At 36.7% G+C, this 14,153-nt stretch overlaps 1 protein-coding gene across 3 annotated transcripts in view; it reads right to left on the bottom strand.

Moving 5' to 3' along the window:
- Positions 1–14,153, bottom strand: part of EPRS1 (glutamyl-prolyl-tRNA synthetase 1) — a 65,050-nt gene continuing 50,897 nt past the window's right edge. For all 3 annotated transcript variants that reach the window (XM_074989942.1, XM_074989944.1, XM_074989943.1), the window contains 7 exons: positions 11,266–11,421; positions 10,976–11,173; positions 9,877–10,050; positions 6,609–6,769; positions 4,217–4,295; positions 1,132–1,196; positions 1–377 (listed from right to left, as the gene is read on the bottom strand). In XM_074989942.1, coding sequence (XP_074846043.1) covers positions 227–377; positions 1,132–1,196; positions 4,217–4,295; positions 6,609–6,769; positions 9,877–10,050; positions 10,976–11,173; positions 11,266–11,421 — 984 coding nt within the window. In that variant the 3' untranslated portion in view covers positions 1–226. The remainder of the gene's footprint in view (positions 378–1,131; positions 1,197–4,216; positions 4,296–6,608; positions 6,770–9,876; positions 10,051–10,975; positions 11,174–11,265; positions 11,422–14,153) is intronic.

The following is a 14,153-nucleotide window of genomic DNA, read 5'->3' as shown; positions in this document are numbered from 1 at the left end:
TCATAGCTCACAATATGTATTTATTATTAGAGATGTTTACTGAAAAGTCTGTGCATTACTGCTAGTTTAAGACTGACAATGGGTTTTTTCTTCCATATTACTTTCTTATGGCTTTGTTTTTTGAATTATTTAAAAAGTCACAAAACTAATAAGATTTGGGGAGATTTCAGTCTTATTACAAAAAGTTGAATTCAGAGATAAGGAACAATATATTTTTGCTAGTAACTTAGTAACTACGACCAAAGAGGGTGTAGAACTTGGCAGGGTTCTTGCTGCAGACACACTTTGCTCCATATTGCAGCTCGCAGAGAGGCTTGAAGGGGATGCAGAGACTTTTTGCTCCCATGGAGGGGGCACCAGGCTCAAGATCTTGATCCCTGAAATAGAAAACAAAATTAAATATTCTTAAATCCCATAGGATTTACAAAGAGAAAAGAAAAAGAAAGAAGGAAATCAAACACAATGAGTACTTCACTGGGCTAAAAGCTGTGAGGCTAAAGGACTACTCCCTTGTTTTGTACTTACAAGACCAAACCCAAAAATGATAATCCTATAGAGAGGGTCTCTCTAAAAAAGCGATACTCAGACTAAGGCTTGAAAGCTACAAATGGCTCTTTACAGCACATAATATCAACAGAGATTCTTCTACTATGTTATTAACCAGGCTGTCTCTAGCCTGTTTGCCAGAAGCTGGGAATAGGCAAGAGGGGATGGATCAGTGATGATTACCTGTTCTGTTTACTTCCTCTAAAGCACTTGGCAATGGCTATTGTCAGAGGATAGGACACTGGGGCCAAGATGGACATTCTACCTAGCCCAGTATAGCCACTCTTCATTTTAACTAATTGCAGTTGATAAAACAATACTTGGTCAGCCATTTTGCTGTGTGAATAAACACTAAATATATTCCAGGCCATACTGTTTATATTTAGTAATATAGTAAATGAAACTATGCATTCACATTTCTGTGGCTCTTTTGAGGAATGTTGATCACTAATTTGGCTCCTGAAACCAATGAGACCTGGTACCACTGCTCTAAAGAAACATCACTTTCATACTGTTTGACACTCAGATATATTTAACTTAGAAGTCTGGTGATGGCTCTTCAGTTCAAACAATTACATCATTTACCTGGCAGTAGTTTTCTTGATCCAGTCTTCACACTCCATTTCCCCACAGAAAGGAATCTGCACAATCTAAAATAAAATAAAATAAAAAAAAATAAAATAAATGCAGATTTTAGGCCGTGAAAGCAAACAGACATTCTATTACTTGACATTAAAGACCACGTTTCTGACAATATTCAGCACACGGCAACAGGAATCAGATTTTCAGAAGAGTTCAGTGGGAACAGTTGAATGATGAGCAAAATCTGGATATATAATCATGACTAAGAGAGAGCTAGTAGGCGGAAAGTTCTTCTGAAAGTCTGACTTCCTCTTTTGGTATAGTAGAATAGTTTACCTGCAGACTGAAAGCTCAGTTTACAAAGTTAGCTCCCAGAATCATAGAAATGTAGGGCTACAAAGGCTCTGAAGAGGCCATCTACTTCATCTACCTACCCCATTCTAAACAGGAGAGATTCAGCTTAGTGATCACCACACTTAACAGTAAAATTACCAGAACTCAAAAGGCTTTTTATTGGTTTTTAATCCTGAAAATACACAATGGCAGTTGTCCCTTCATGGTGAAATTCAGTAGAAACTTAATGTAAACTCACAACAGATGTAAAAATAACATCACCCCAGATTTTATGAAAAGGGGTTAAAAAAAAAAACAAAAAAACCACACACACACTTCCCTGTGCTAGTTGTTTATTTAAAGGAAAAAAATCTCAATTTCCATATCTCTATTGGATTACTGAGTGACATCTATTTACATACTTTTCAGAAATGCTTTCCAATGACATTTTCCATAGTAATTTTAAGGTCAGTACTATACATTTGTATTTTCTGAGGAACGTTATGATAGGATTATTTTAATATTTTCATTAAGGTAAAGGAACTGTCACCAGCATATTTTCTTCCCACATGAGTAGTAAGAAAGAACATCAGATATGAGACACTGGGGAAGTACAAGTTACAGTAAACATACTGTTAAGTAATTTTCAAGTACTTCAATCCAATTAAATTGTTTGGTTCTTTTAAGCTTAAAAGGACAGCAAATTTCTGTTCAGAAGAGTCACTGTTCTAAGTTTTCTAGGGATGTTTCACTGAATTGCTTCACTTCATGTAATTTAATAATAGAAGTTAGGAAGTGTTATACTGTAAAGCCAGGAAAAACAAATTTTTAAAAGATTTTGGGAAACTGAGACAAAGACTCAGGTGAAAGTGACAGTTGCGAAAATAATCAAAAAGTTCTAAGTGCACATTTGCTCCACATACTCCTGTTATTTTGTTTTCCTGAACCAGAAGCCTAAACACAATTTTTGTTACTATATTACACTATAAGAAACTTTTTCTTCTTTGGACAAAATTCTCATTTTGACTTCGGTGGAACCAGGAACATGCCTTTAATATAAAATATTATTAGCTTTCATTATCTGGGTCTGTGTTCGCCATAATAAAGGGTAAACAAAGTCTATAACTAAAGCTTTTGTACTCAAACCAATTATAGAACACTATACATGTATATAATACAGTAAATTAAGGATCTATTTTATGGTATTTAAACTGTTACTTTATTTTTATTATACATAATTAAACAGAAAACCACTAATGGTACAGTAAAGTACAATGTTCTGCTTTTTCTTATGTTTACAAGTTAAATTTATACTAGTTAGGGGAGTGTGTACAAACACACACACTATTTGTTGCACTGTAGTTTGTATTTAAACTTTTTTTTAATCATTATGGCCTGGTAGTCATGCAGGGCTCCAGACCATGGGTGTTTGCAGATTAAAGAAATGCAGATTAAGGAGGTTCAAATGAATTACTCTTTCTGGCTTGGCTTTTCTTTAAGTCCTGTTGCATATTATTCATGCAGCTTTCATTAAACTTTGCATATAATTATTATTTATTAAGGCACAGAAGCAAACAAGTCCACATCTCAAAGAGCTTATGATTTTAGGGGATTAAAATAAATTTAATACAGGAAGGCATGGGACCTGGGAAATTAGCTTGGGAAATTTTCTTGTATGGTCAGTGCAATATAAACAAAACCTTGCTGTGAGATTTTAATAAGGTTTCCACAAAAATTTACTACACAAACGCACATAAAAACATTGATTTCTTCCCCACCCTGCCCCCACACACGTGCGCACACACACAATGAAATGCTGCAAACTTTCATTCTTCAGGTCCAGGTAAACAGATTGTAACAGCCTGAGCACTTCAGAGGTAGAGTGTTTACCTTTGCAAATCAAATATGTTCACTACACTGTTTATTTTCCATATCATAAACTGCAACTACTTTATGGCTGTGTCTACACTACAAAAATAACTTCGAAGTAGGGTACTACTCCATTCCTGGGACTGGGGTAAGGACTTCAGAGGAAAAACGTGTGCAGACTCTCTGCTGCCTACTTCAAAGTAGTGCCTAACTTTGAAGTTAGTTCTTAGTGTAGATACAGCCTATATGTTTGATATACAAATTTGAAATTTGTGCCCTGGTAGTATAGGCTTAACTTCTTGATGTCCAGCACTCAATGGCTTCTATAGAAGTTAGAAAAGCCTGTTTTCTTTGACACAAGTAGTGTGTACTTTGGCCTCTTACTTAGGATGCAGTTATGTCTGCATTTTTGAACTCTTTATACAGAATAATTATAGCATCTTATCTTAATGTGAATAAAATATATTTGCATTAGTATTTGCTCTGGTCACTTTCTGCTGAAAAAGTAGTACACTCATTTTAAGTAAATCATGCAGTTTGACAACAGGTATGTAAAGTAGGCCTCAGTGGCCTTGTCATCTAACATCTGAACATAATATTTTGAAGACTAATAGTGTAGGAAAATGTTATCAAAACTGTGCGTTAGTATAGGAGATTACATCAATTCCTCTAATACTTGACAAAGTTCATTTGTTGCCATCCTCTACAATGAAAGTTTCCCCTGTGCAAACAAGTTTGATTAAAGCACTAAGTATCCTTTCAAGCAATAATGCACTTATTTAGGCTTTGAAAACATCTGACATTTAGTGGGCCTGTAATGAACAGGAAAATGTTTTAATGTTGAAAGACAGTCAGTCAGACTATAGTATATTCAGTGTCTCCCTACCTTTCCAGATTCCAGTTCTTTTTGAAAGTCTTCCATTGTATTGGCCACCACCATACGATTTTTTAGGTCCTCAAAAGCTCTAGGACAACAAAAGAAATTTACTTAGACATGAGTATTCATCTTCTAAATGAACTTATCAACAGAACCAACTATGAAGTGTCACAGAACACCAAACTGCAAGAGAGGAAGCACAGAGATAGTAGAATCTTTTTAATTATAGTCTACAGCTTTAGTTCTTCCAAAAAATTCTGATGAATTAAAGGAATATTTCTTTACAGATTCTTGTAATCCCATCACACTATTTGACGTGCCCAGATGGGTTGGGAGATGGCACTATGACTTGGATTGTAACAGGACTGAGATTACCATCTCTGAGTACAGCAAGAGCAGTGGAAAGAACAAAATACTAGTGAAGAACAGGTAGGGAAGCACACCACGGAATCGGGACTGGAAGGGCCCTCAAGAGGTCATCAGTCCAATCCCTTGCACTCATGGCAGGACTACGTACTGTCTAAACTAGTGGTTCCCAACCTTTTCACTAGTGCAGACTCTCATCACCTCCCACAAGAAGTGCAAGAAGGAAATGCAGAGCCTAGTCATAAGAATGAAACATCACAAGGAAAACTGCTTATTGAGAGAAAATTACATTAAGAGAAAATTAGATGGATGAAGATCTGAGTATGTCTGAAGAATAACGTGGATCAACTCATTATTAAATAATTCACTATGCAATGCATCATCATTCCCAAACTGTTTGCTATGTTGGATGTTGCTGGTGGTGGGGTGGGGGAGAGTTTCACTAGCTAATCCTTATGGGTTGTTCAGTTAGTTAACTAGGTTTAGCATCCATCATCCAAGTATGCAGTGCAGAAAGTGACAGTACAAGAAAGCTACAGATGCAAGTTACCACTGAGTGTCATTTTCTTATTTTAGATTGCATAATACGTGCCCCTTATTTTGGGGGAGCATTGTCACAGATCATAACGGTGCTAAGTCTAGTCCTTGTTTTACTTCAGCATAATTCAGTGTTCCCTAAGGAACTCCATCCTATACTTGTTTGCTTAAAAACAGAACTGACGGTAAGTTCCATGGGGCTTACTCCAAAATTAAGTGCACTCTAAGACTATGTCTACACTACACCACCTTCCAGAAGTGTCATGCTAATGAGCAAGAGCGAAAATTCAAATGAGGCACATATTTACATATCTCGTGCCTCATTTGCGTACTCTCACGTGATCTTGTTGTGTAGACAGGGTTCCCTTGGAAGAACCCCCCCCCCCTTCCGGAAAACCCCTTATTCCTCCACTATTTAAAACAACAGGCATAACGCTGCTGGGTAGACATAAGCCTTAGTGCAGTCGGTCTTAGCTTTTTTGGTAAGTTGGAATCGGATTTGCATCTTTTCTGAAAAAAATGTAAATGATTAACTGAACAACAGTAAGAAGAATTGAGAATGACTATTCAAAAAAAAAAAAAAACACACTTGAATTTTGTTTCACGATGCCATTTAAATGTAAGAGACCTAGACTATCTTCAACAACTTCAGTCATCCACTGATACTTTTAGCAACAATGTTGCAAGTAAACATTACTTCAGACAACAAAGTATCAGTAGCAAGCAAAAAATTTCACTCATCCAGTGAAAACCACCACCATGGATGGGTTTGTTGTAAGGACAAGCAAATACCAACAAGACACCATAGATGAAAAGATTGCTCAGCTCATTTATACCACAAATTCTCCTTTTCACATTGTTAACAACAAAACACATTCATTGACATGGTTGAGTCCTTATGACCAGGCTGCACGCTGCCTGGCAGAGCTTACATTGATGGAAGATTGCCAGATACAATGTATGAGAAGGAAGTTGAACAGTGTGCAAGAAATACTGAGGGGAAATCTGCCAGTTTAAGCCTCGATGGCTGGATCAGTGTACACAATGATCTAGTAATATTTGCCTGTGACACAAAAGAAGATGGGGTTGCCTATCATCTTTCAGAAAGAAGTATATCAGGAAATGCCCACACAACTGAATATTTAACAGAAATGGCAGTGAAAGCTACAATAAATGGTCACTGTTTAATAGGTTGGTTACTGTAAGTGTTAAATAGATGGATGCATCTCATCCAAACTATCTAACATTGGATTAAACAGGAATGTAGAGGATATGCTCAGTATACTGAAACTGGTCAGTCATAGCCTTGAATTTCAGAGAAATTGCTGCTGCGCTGCTGATGCTGTTGTAATTTGGAAGGCACTTCAGAAATTTTGACAAAAGAAGCACCTCACCAGAAAATAAAACTGCAGGCAATAAGGAGGCAAAATTATCAAACACTAACGCCTCGTTAAAATAAAATTCCAGTAACAGATGCCATGATTCCTTTTAGACTAACCTGTTATAAAGGTTAGCATGGATCTCCTCCAAAACGTGTCTGAGTTTATCCTCTGCCTCATGTTCAGCAAATGTCAACTTCTCGCCTGTGTCTCTTCTGACAGCTACAAACTGACAGTTCTTCATATCTCGTGGTCCCACTTCAAGCCTAATGGGAACACCCTACAAGCAAAAATAATGCAATACATAAGGAGTGAAAACAGCAGAACAAGTCAGTTATTCTCAACTTTATATAGTTTCATCTAATAAGATGTTTTTCTCCATATGGATTCATGCTATGTATTATTTTTATTTCCCTTTGCCTCACTCACACAATCATAGAATAAAGACAACTATTTTGCTGTCTTCATACTTGAAAAATTCTTGCTTTGGGGCAAGCCTAAAGCCACATTCTCAGTTTTACCTTACCAAAATACAACTGCAAAGTGTTTATTAACTTGTATTATGCCAATTTTATCCTCCTGTGATAGTGTTTGCTTCCTTCCCAAATGACACTACATATGTGAATAAAAGATGACTACCTATGCAGAGTTCTATGGAAAAGCTCTCAATCTTTTGTATGTCTCCAGGACTTAAAATATTTGTGTATACTTGTGTGTTCAGCACACTGCTCCTAATGACTATTTTTCAAGTGGCTGTTGACCTAAATGTTTGTTACATATTGGCATGCAATTAAATTACAATTAAACATATAATTTTAATAATTTATACATAATGTAACTCTTCGATAAATGATTCTATTCTAATTTTGCCTAGCAAAGCATGTCTAAACTGCATTAGCACAAGCAGTGCACTTTTTTTAAGAGGTACCTGAAACGGTGCCACTAATTGCTAGAACATGTGAAGCCTAAAAGAAGTTAATTTCATTATGCAATGTTTCTGTTACTTCTTAAATCTGATGACAAAGACTCATGTGATTACTCTCAGACATACAGGCAGATCCCCAACTGTTTGTTCCCCTATGTGAGTTTACAGGTCTACTTGTTACTGCTAGAATTTGGAGTTTGGTGCATTACTAATTCCATCTTCCACTAGTTGGATATTTTATTATAGAAACACACCATACATGTCCTTCCATTTAGTATAGGCTAGTTGCAGGTTCTTGTTCCCATTGGAAATCCAATTAGTAGCTGAAATTCCAGAAGTCTAGATCCTGACCATTTTTAAAACACTGCTGTCCAGCTGCTACTCACATTGGAATCTCTAGATCTTAGTGAAACCTAGTCTGTAGATCAAACACCACGTCTTCTCCTCAAGGCTACACGGTGGCCTATTTTTAAGAAGGTAATGTTTACATCTGGCTTAGAATTTCAGTATCTTTATTTTTATTCTATCAACAGCTGACATCATATAAACTTTTAACAATACTACTTGTTTAATATTTATAAAAGGTCATCACTGCAATCTGAGATTGTGGGGAGAATACTCAATGGCCAGCTCTTTGTTCTCAGGCTTGGTCTACACTACTTACTACCATATTACTACATTGATCAGGGTTGAAAAAAATCTGTACTTCTGAGTGACGTAATTATACAAAACTTAATTTGTAGACAGCATTAGGTCAGTAGGAGAGCTTCTCCCACAGACGTAGCTACTGCCTCTTGTGGTCATGGAGTTAAGCCAAATGGACAGCTCTCTCCTATTGGCTTAGGATACCTTCACGTGATGCAATGCAGCTGGGATGATGTAAATTTTAAGTATAGCTGTACACACAGACTGATGCACAGGGCTCCACCTCATTAATAAAGAGGCATGAAAGCAATCAGATCAGATGGAGCGTCTCACTTAATGAAAGGATAGCAAGTTAATGCACTTGGCTGGCTTCTCTGAAAACCATGGCTGAAATTCTACCATACTTTGCAAACAAAAAGCATGAGAGACAACCACCACACAAGTTGCTATAAATAGCAAATCTCTGTTTAAGAGGTGTCAGAATGGAATGGAATGGAACGAGTTTTGTAGAAATCAAAGGACGTCTATAAATAAAGTTGTGTGCGAAAGCTCATGCAGTGCCTGCCCATTCCACACCAGGCTCAAGGCAGCACAAATTCCCCTCAATTTTGGGAGGAAAAAAAAGCCAGACACAAATTATTCTATTTTTGAGTCTTGTTCCATTACTGCAACTGTAAGAGGAGGGGAAAATGGATTCCACACTAGTAGCATCATTGAATGTTGGTGCTCCATCTCCTACTTCTTAAAATGGCTCTCAAGTCAAAATTTTAGATTGGAATTTGTCATAACATTTTTGGTTCATTTACATAAACCCTTCAGAAAAGTCAGATTTTTAAGCACATCAGCATGTTTATTCTGTTAATTAAAACTTTAATCTATTAACTTTAATAAACTACTCTGAAAGAGAGCTTTAGCATACAGTACAACATTTTTCACTCTACCTGCCATGGGAGATTTTTTTCAAGTCCCTTTGGCCTGAGCAGGAGCTAGCTACTTCATCTTATAATTGAAGTTTGGCATTTGAACATTTACACAAACTTCCAACTCTGATGCCAAGAGCCCTATTTTGTCTTGCTGTAATTTATCACATTCTATATGATGTAATATACAATTTAATCCCATTCTAGCTACTTGATCTGTTTTATTCTCTTTGTTTTCCAAATAGTTTGTTTTATATCCAGTTTCTCTGCCTGTGAAAGGAGGAGGGAAGCTACTGTCAGTCATAGTATTTCAGTGATGAAGTAGTTGCTTTTCTGATAAACGAAAAGGTTCTCTACTTAGTGGTACTCCTGAGGAAATTTTTTTGTATGTCTGTATTATTATGGACATAATTTATTTCAAAATATCTGTCAACAGGTATCAAAATAATTTCAACTGGCATGATTATTAATGTTATTTTTATAAATCAAATTGGTAGAATATTGTGTGCAGATTTTTTTTTTTGTGCAGAATTTCCTCAGGAGTGCAGTGTGCTCCACTCACAACAGATGTGCTTCGCAAAAGATATTCTTTTTAATTGACACAGAACATGTACCTTTCTCACTTAACATTACTTATTAATCATTCTCTGTGTGTAGAGAGTAAAAATTACGAAGTTCCAAGACACCTTTTGTCCAAGAGAGTCATTTTTTCTGGGTGAGACTCTGCTGTCTCAGAACTGCCTTTTTCCTCATAAAAACAAGTCACAGCTGCAGTAATGCATGCCGTTTCAACAAGTCACCATTTTTCACTAGACTATGGTTAGAAAATATTTGCCTGCAGAAAATACAAAATAGCCCATGAGAACATACATTAAGATGTACTGGAAAGTTATTTACCTTAAGCTCCCAGTGATTGAACTTCCAACCAGGTGAATAGTTGTCTCTTAAGTCGGCACGCACACGGACATTGACACGGAGCAGCCTTTTAAGATATTCATTACATTTCTTCATCAGTGCCTCTTTGTCCTCTTCAGAAAGGGTAGTTGTGATACCACAAGGAATAATTACAACCTGTGATGTGATGTGATGCGATGCGATGCAAGTAAAAAGAAAAAAAATACACACAGTAATGGAAAAAATCTTCCAAGTTGTTGTAGTGTACCATAGCAAAAAATGCCAAAAGACAAACTTTGAAGTGCTGAGTTCAAGGATGTGGAAGGCTTAAGGAAACAGTGTTGTGATGCTAAATCCAGTTACAGTCTTTCAAAACCCCATTTAAGAAAATTTTTGCCAAGTATTACAAATCTAATTTTGGGTGGATAGGAAATTTAGAAGATACAGCTAGTTTGTCACAAGTAACATAACTTGAAAATCAACTTGATCTCTCTTACTGACTACATACAAAATGCTCTATAAGTAAGTATTATTTTCAATACTCATGTGTTAAAGAGAGTTCTTTTCATTAGGCACCCAGTAGGAAATACAGATTTATCCCAGTGCAAGACAGGGAGGCTATGGTGACACTACAGTGCTCTGTCAACAGAAGTCACTGTCGGAAGAGATTTCCTAATAAAACTTCTGTTGACAGAGTGCAGCCACACACAAAGGCCAGTTAGGAGAGTGCTCCACTCTGTCGACAGAGCGGCCAGACTGCCCAGATAGTTTCTCGACAAAACAGGCATCTGGAAGCACAGCAAACAGGGCTGTCCATTGTTATGGATGCCCATTTGTCAAGAGAAGCCCCTCACAGAGCGTTCACACAGCTTTTTTTGTCAACAGAGTCTACAGCAACGTTATGCCTCAAAACTTTGAGGCAGAATGCTGCTGACAAAAGTGCTGTGGCACTGTCGACAAGTCCCATTTTGTGTATGCGTGCTTGACGAGTTTTGTTGGCAAAACTTGCTAGCGTAACCACAGCCAAAAAGAAGAAAAGTGGTAATTTGATAGTAGTAAAGTTATGCCATCTGAACTAATTATAGGAGTTGTCTCTACACACCTGAACACAAGCTACCCGAGGTGGTAGGACCAAGCCCATATTATCTCCATGGATCAATGTCATCACACCAATGGTCCGAGTTGAAAGGCCCCAAGAGTTTTGATAGGCGAACTGTTTTTCTCCTGGTATCTTGGGATCTTCAAACACAATCTCAAACATTTTTGAAAAATTCTGCCCCAGATGATGCGATGTTGCTCCCTGAAACACAAGAACATACAAGTCTCTGGTTTAATAGAAGTTTACAGCAACATTCCTTTCTTTCAAAAATAGTAAAAAATGTATGCCTATACCTGGATAGCTCTTCCACTGGCAGATACAAATGCCTCCACAGTGGTTGTATAGTCTCCGCCCGCAAACTTCTCTTTTTCAGTCTTTCTACCTTTCACAACAGGTATTGCCAGGAGTTCCTCATACACCTGAGCATACAGATCAAGAATCTGCAATACCTGTGGTTAAAAATCTTAAAGTTACTTCATTGATTTGGATTTACTGAGTTACTCTTCAAACATTTTTTAATTCCAAAATACTGCTGAACAGCATGACTGGACAACAGTTGCACAAAATATTAAAATCCTACTTGTCTTTTCAAATAAAACTACTCAGCAATTCTATTTTTCAGGTTTTGCAGATGTTTTCTGTGAAATACTTCGGCCTAGAAACCATTAAACAAAACAAAAAGGGGTCAGATTCTGTATGTGATTAAGTGCAAAACAGAAATCAAAGCAGGGATTTAAACCAGTTAATATATGTGAAGATACATCATCTCAGCCCTAAAACTGCAGCACTTATTCTTTGAGAATGCAATGTATGTTGAAATTTGACAAGTGAATCTATTAGTTTGTGTTATTATTAATTAGAAGTTGGTCCTTTATGAAACTAAGCATTTTGTGTCACTCTTCTTTATGTATTAACTTTATAGACGCTTCCAATTTTTCAGGTACTTGAAATTTCCTGAGTTCGTGCACGTGATAAACTTGAAGAAACAAAATTATTTATGACAGGAAGGGTTGATTTAAATTGACAATTTTAATCATTACTTAAACCATCAAGCAGGAAATCTAGATTAAAATAGTCAATTTATTCTGGATTTTGTACATTTTAATTATTTTTCTAAAGGTTGATAACCATTAAAACATGTTACATAGATAACAAGCAGTCTTTTGGAACAAAGACTGTCTGGTTTGTCCAATGTACATGGCAGTGAGGCATTGTTGGTACATGATGGCATATATCACATTAGTGGACCTGCAGGTGTATGAGCCTCAGATGGTGTGGTTAGGTCCAGTGATGATGTCACTAGTATAGGATATGTGGATGGAGTTGGCAATGAGGTTTGTTGCAGGGATATGTTCCTGTGTTAGTGTTTCTATGGTATGGTGTGTGGCTACTCGTAAGTATTTTCTTGAGGTTGCGTGTCTGCCTATAGGAGAGGACAGGCCTGTCACCCAGGCCCATGAGAGTGAGGGACTGTGTTCCAGTACAGGTTGTAGGATGTCAATGATGTGCTGGAGAGTTTTAAGCTGAGAGCTACAGGTAATGACAAATGGTATGCTGTTATTTTTCTTGCTAGGCCCATCATGAAGTAGGTGACTTCTGGGCACTCATCTTGCTTTGTCAATTTGTTTCTTTACTTCCCCAGGTGGGTAATTAAGTTTTACAAATGCTTTATAAAGATTGTGTTTTTCGTCAAAAAAAAAAAAAAAAAAAAAAATCCTACAAGAGCTATAAAAAAAAAGGTATGAGGATGTTTGTTAAGCTGCTACAGGACTGCTTGTTATATGTGAAGCTACAGACCAACATGGCCACCCTCTGAGACTATTAAAACATGTTGACTTACAACGATACATTGCCTTTACACTAATTGTTTGCTGACTAGGAGCATACGCTATACAATACATATTTAAGTAATTACATTGCCCAACTTTTTATTAGACTGCCTTTGTCATTTTTTCAAGGCCAATCTGAATGGAAATTCAAAATCAATTAAAAATGTACAAAAACAGCATTTTAACTTTTTAAACTAAATACAATTATCTTAAATATGCTGGATAGATAAGAAGGCTTATCAAGTTATAATATCTTTGTTTAAATATGGAAGTTATCTGCAGTTAGTGACATAAACGTATTCTCTCTGGTCACCTGTCCTTCAAGATTCTGTACCTAGTTGATGTAAGCCTCTCATACCTAGTTTTCATGCATTGAATGGAAGAGGAAAAACAACCTTTCGTGATTTTGCAGTTCACAATCAAATTCTTAACTGTGAACAAATTCTTCAATTCAACAGCTGAAGAAGCTATTGCTGTCAAAAGCTGGGTTTGTACTTAGCCAGTAATTTCCTATTAGCTTAATATTATATTATGCATGGAATTTAAATGATAATCAATTGTAATACAACAGAACTTCAGAGTTATGAGCATCTTAGGACTGAGGTCGTTCATAATTCTGAAGTACTCATAAAGTTTACAACTGAACTCTGACTTAATACCGCTTTGAAACTTCACTATCCAAAAAGAAAAAAAAAAAATGTTGCTTTTCAATCCTGTCTTGAACTAATTCACCTTTAAAGAGTACTGCTGTACTGGCTACCTGTCCCTGCCATCTCTGCTGATGCCTAATTATATACATCCGATTCCAATTATGTGTGTGGTTAACTGGTTATGTCGTAACTAAGATTCTTTTGTAAGTTTAGACTTTAACTTACTTCTATTAAATTTTAAGATGGCAATCTGCTTAAATAAAGGCAAATTAAAACAGGTATTTTTTAAATTAAGACACCCCACCAATTTTTTTTATCCCCCCTAAAATCCAGCTAAATTGTACACAGTTGGAGCTGCTAAAATTATTCCCTCATCCTCCACACAGAAACTGCATGCTGCAATTCTACTAGCTATAACTAAAATGAATCAAGGTGTGGACAAATGGGCCAAGATTCCTTTTGGTCAGTTATTTGGCCCTTCTATCATTTTTCTTCAAAGATTCTGCAGGGTACAGACACACTTGGGCATCATTGTTTGAAAGACAACAAGAAGTCCTTTGGCACCTGATAGACTAACAGATATTTTGGAGCATAAGCTGTCGTGGGCAAAGACCTGATTCATTAGATGCATCTGATGAAGCGGGTCTTTGCCCATGAAAGCTTATGCTCCAAAACATCTGTTAGTCTATAAGGTGCCACAGG

This window comes from Carettochelys insculpta, chromosome 3 (genome assembly GCF_033958435.1).
Source record: "Carettochelys insculpta isolate YL-2023 chromosome 3, ASM3395843v1, whole genome shotgun sequence".
In the NCBI taxonomy this organism is placed as follows: domain Eukaryota; kingdom Metazoa; phylum Chordata; order Testudines; family Carettochelyidae; genus Carettochelys; species Carettochelys insculpta.
The sequence above is the reverse complement of the archived record's forward strand: the minus strand, read 5'-3'. Positions and strand labels throughout refer to the sequence as shown.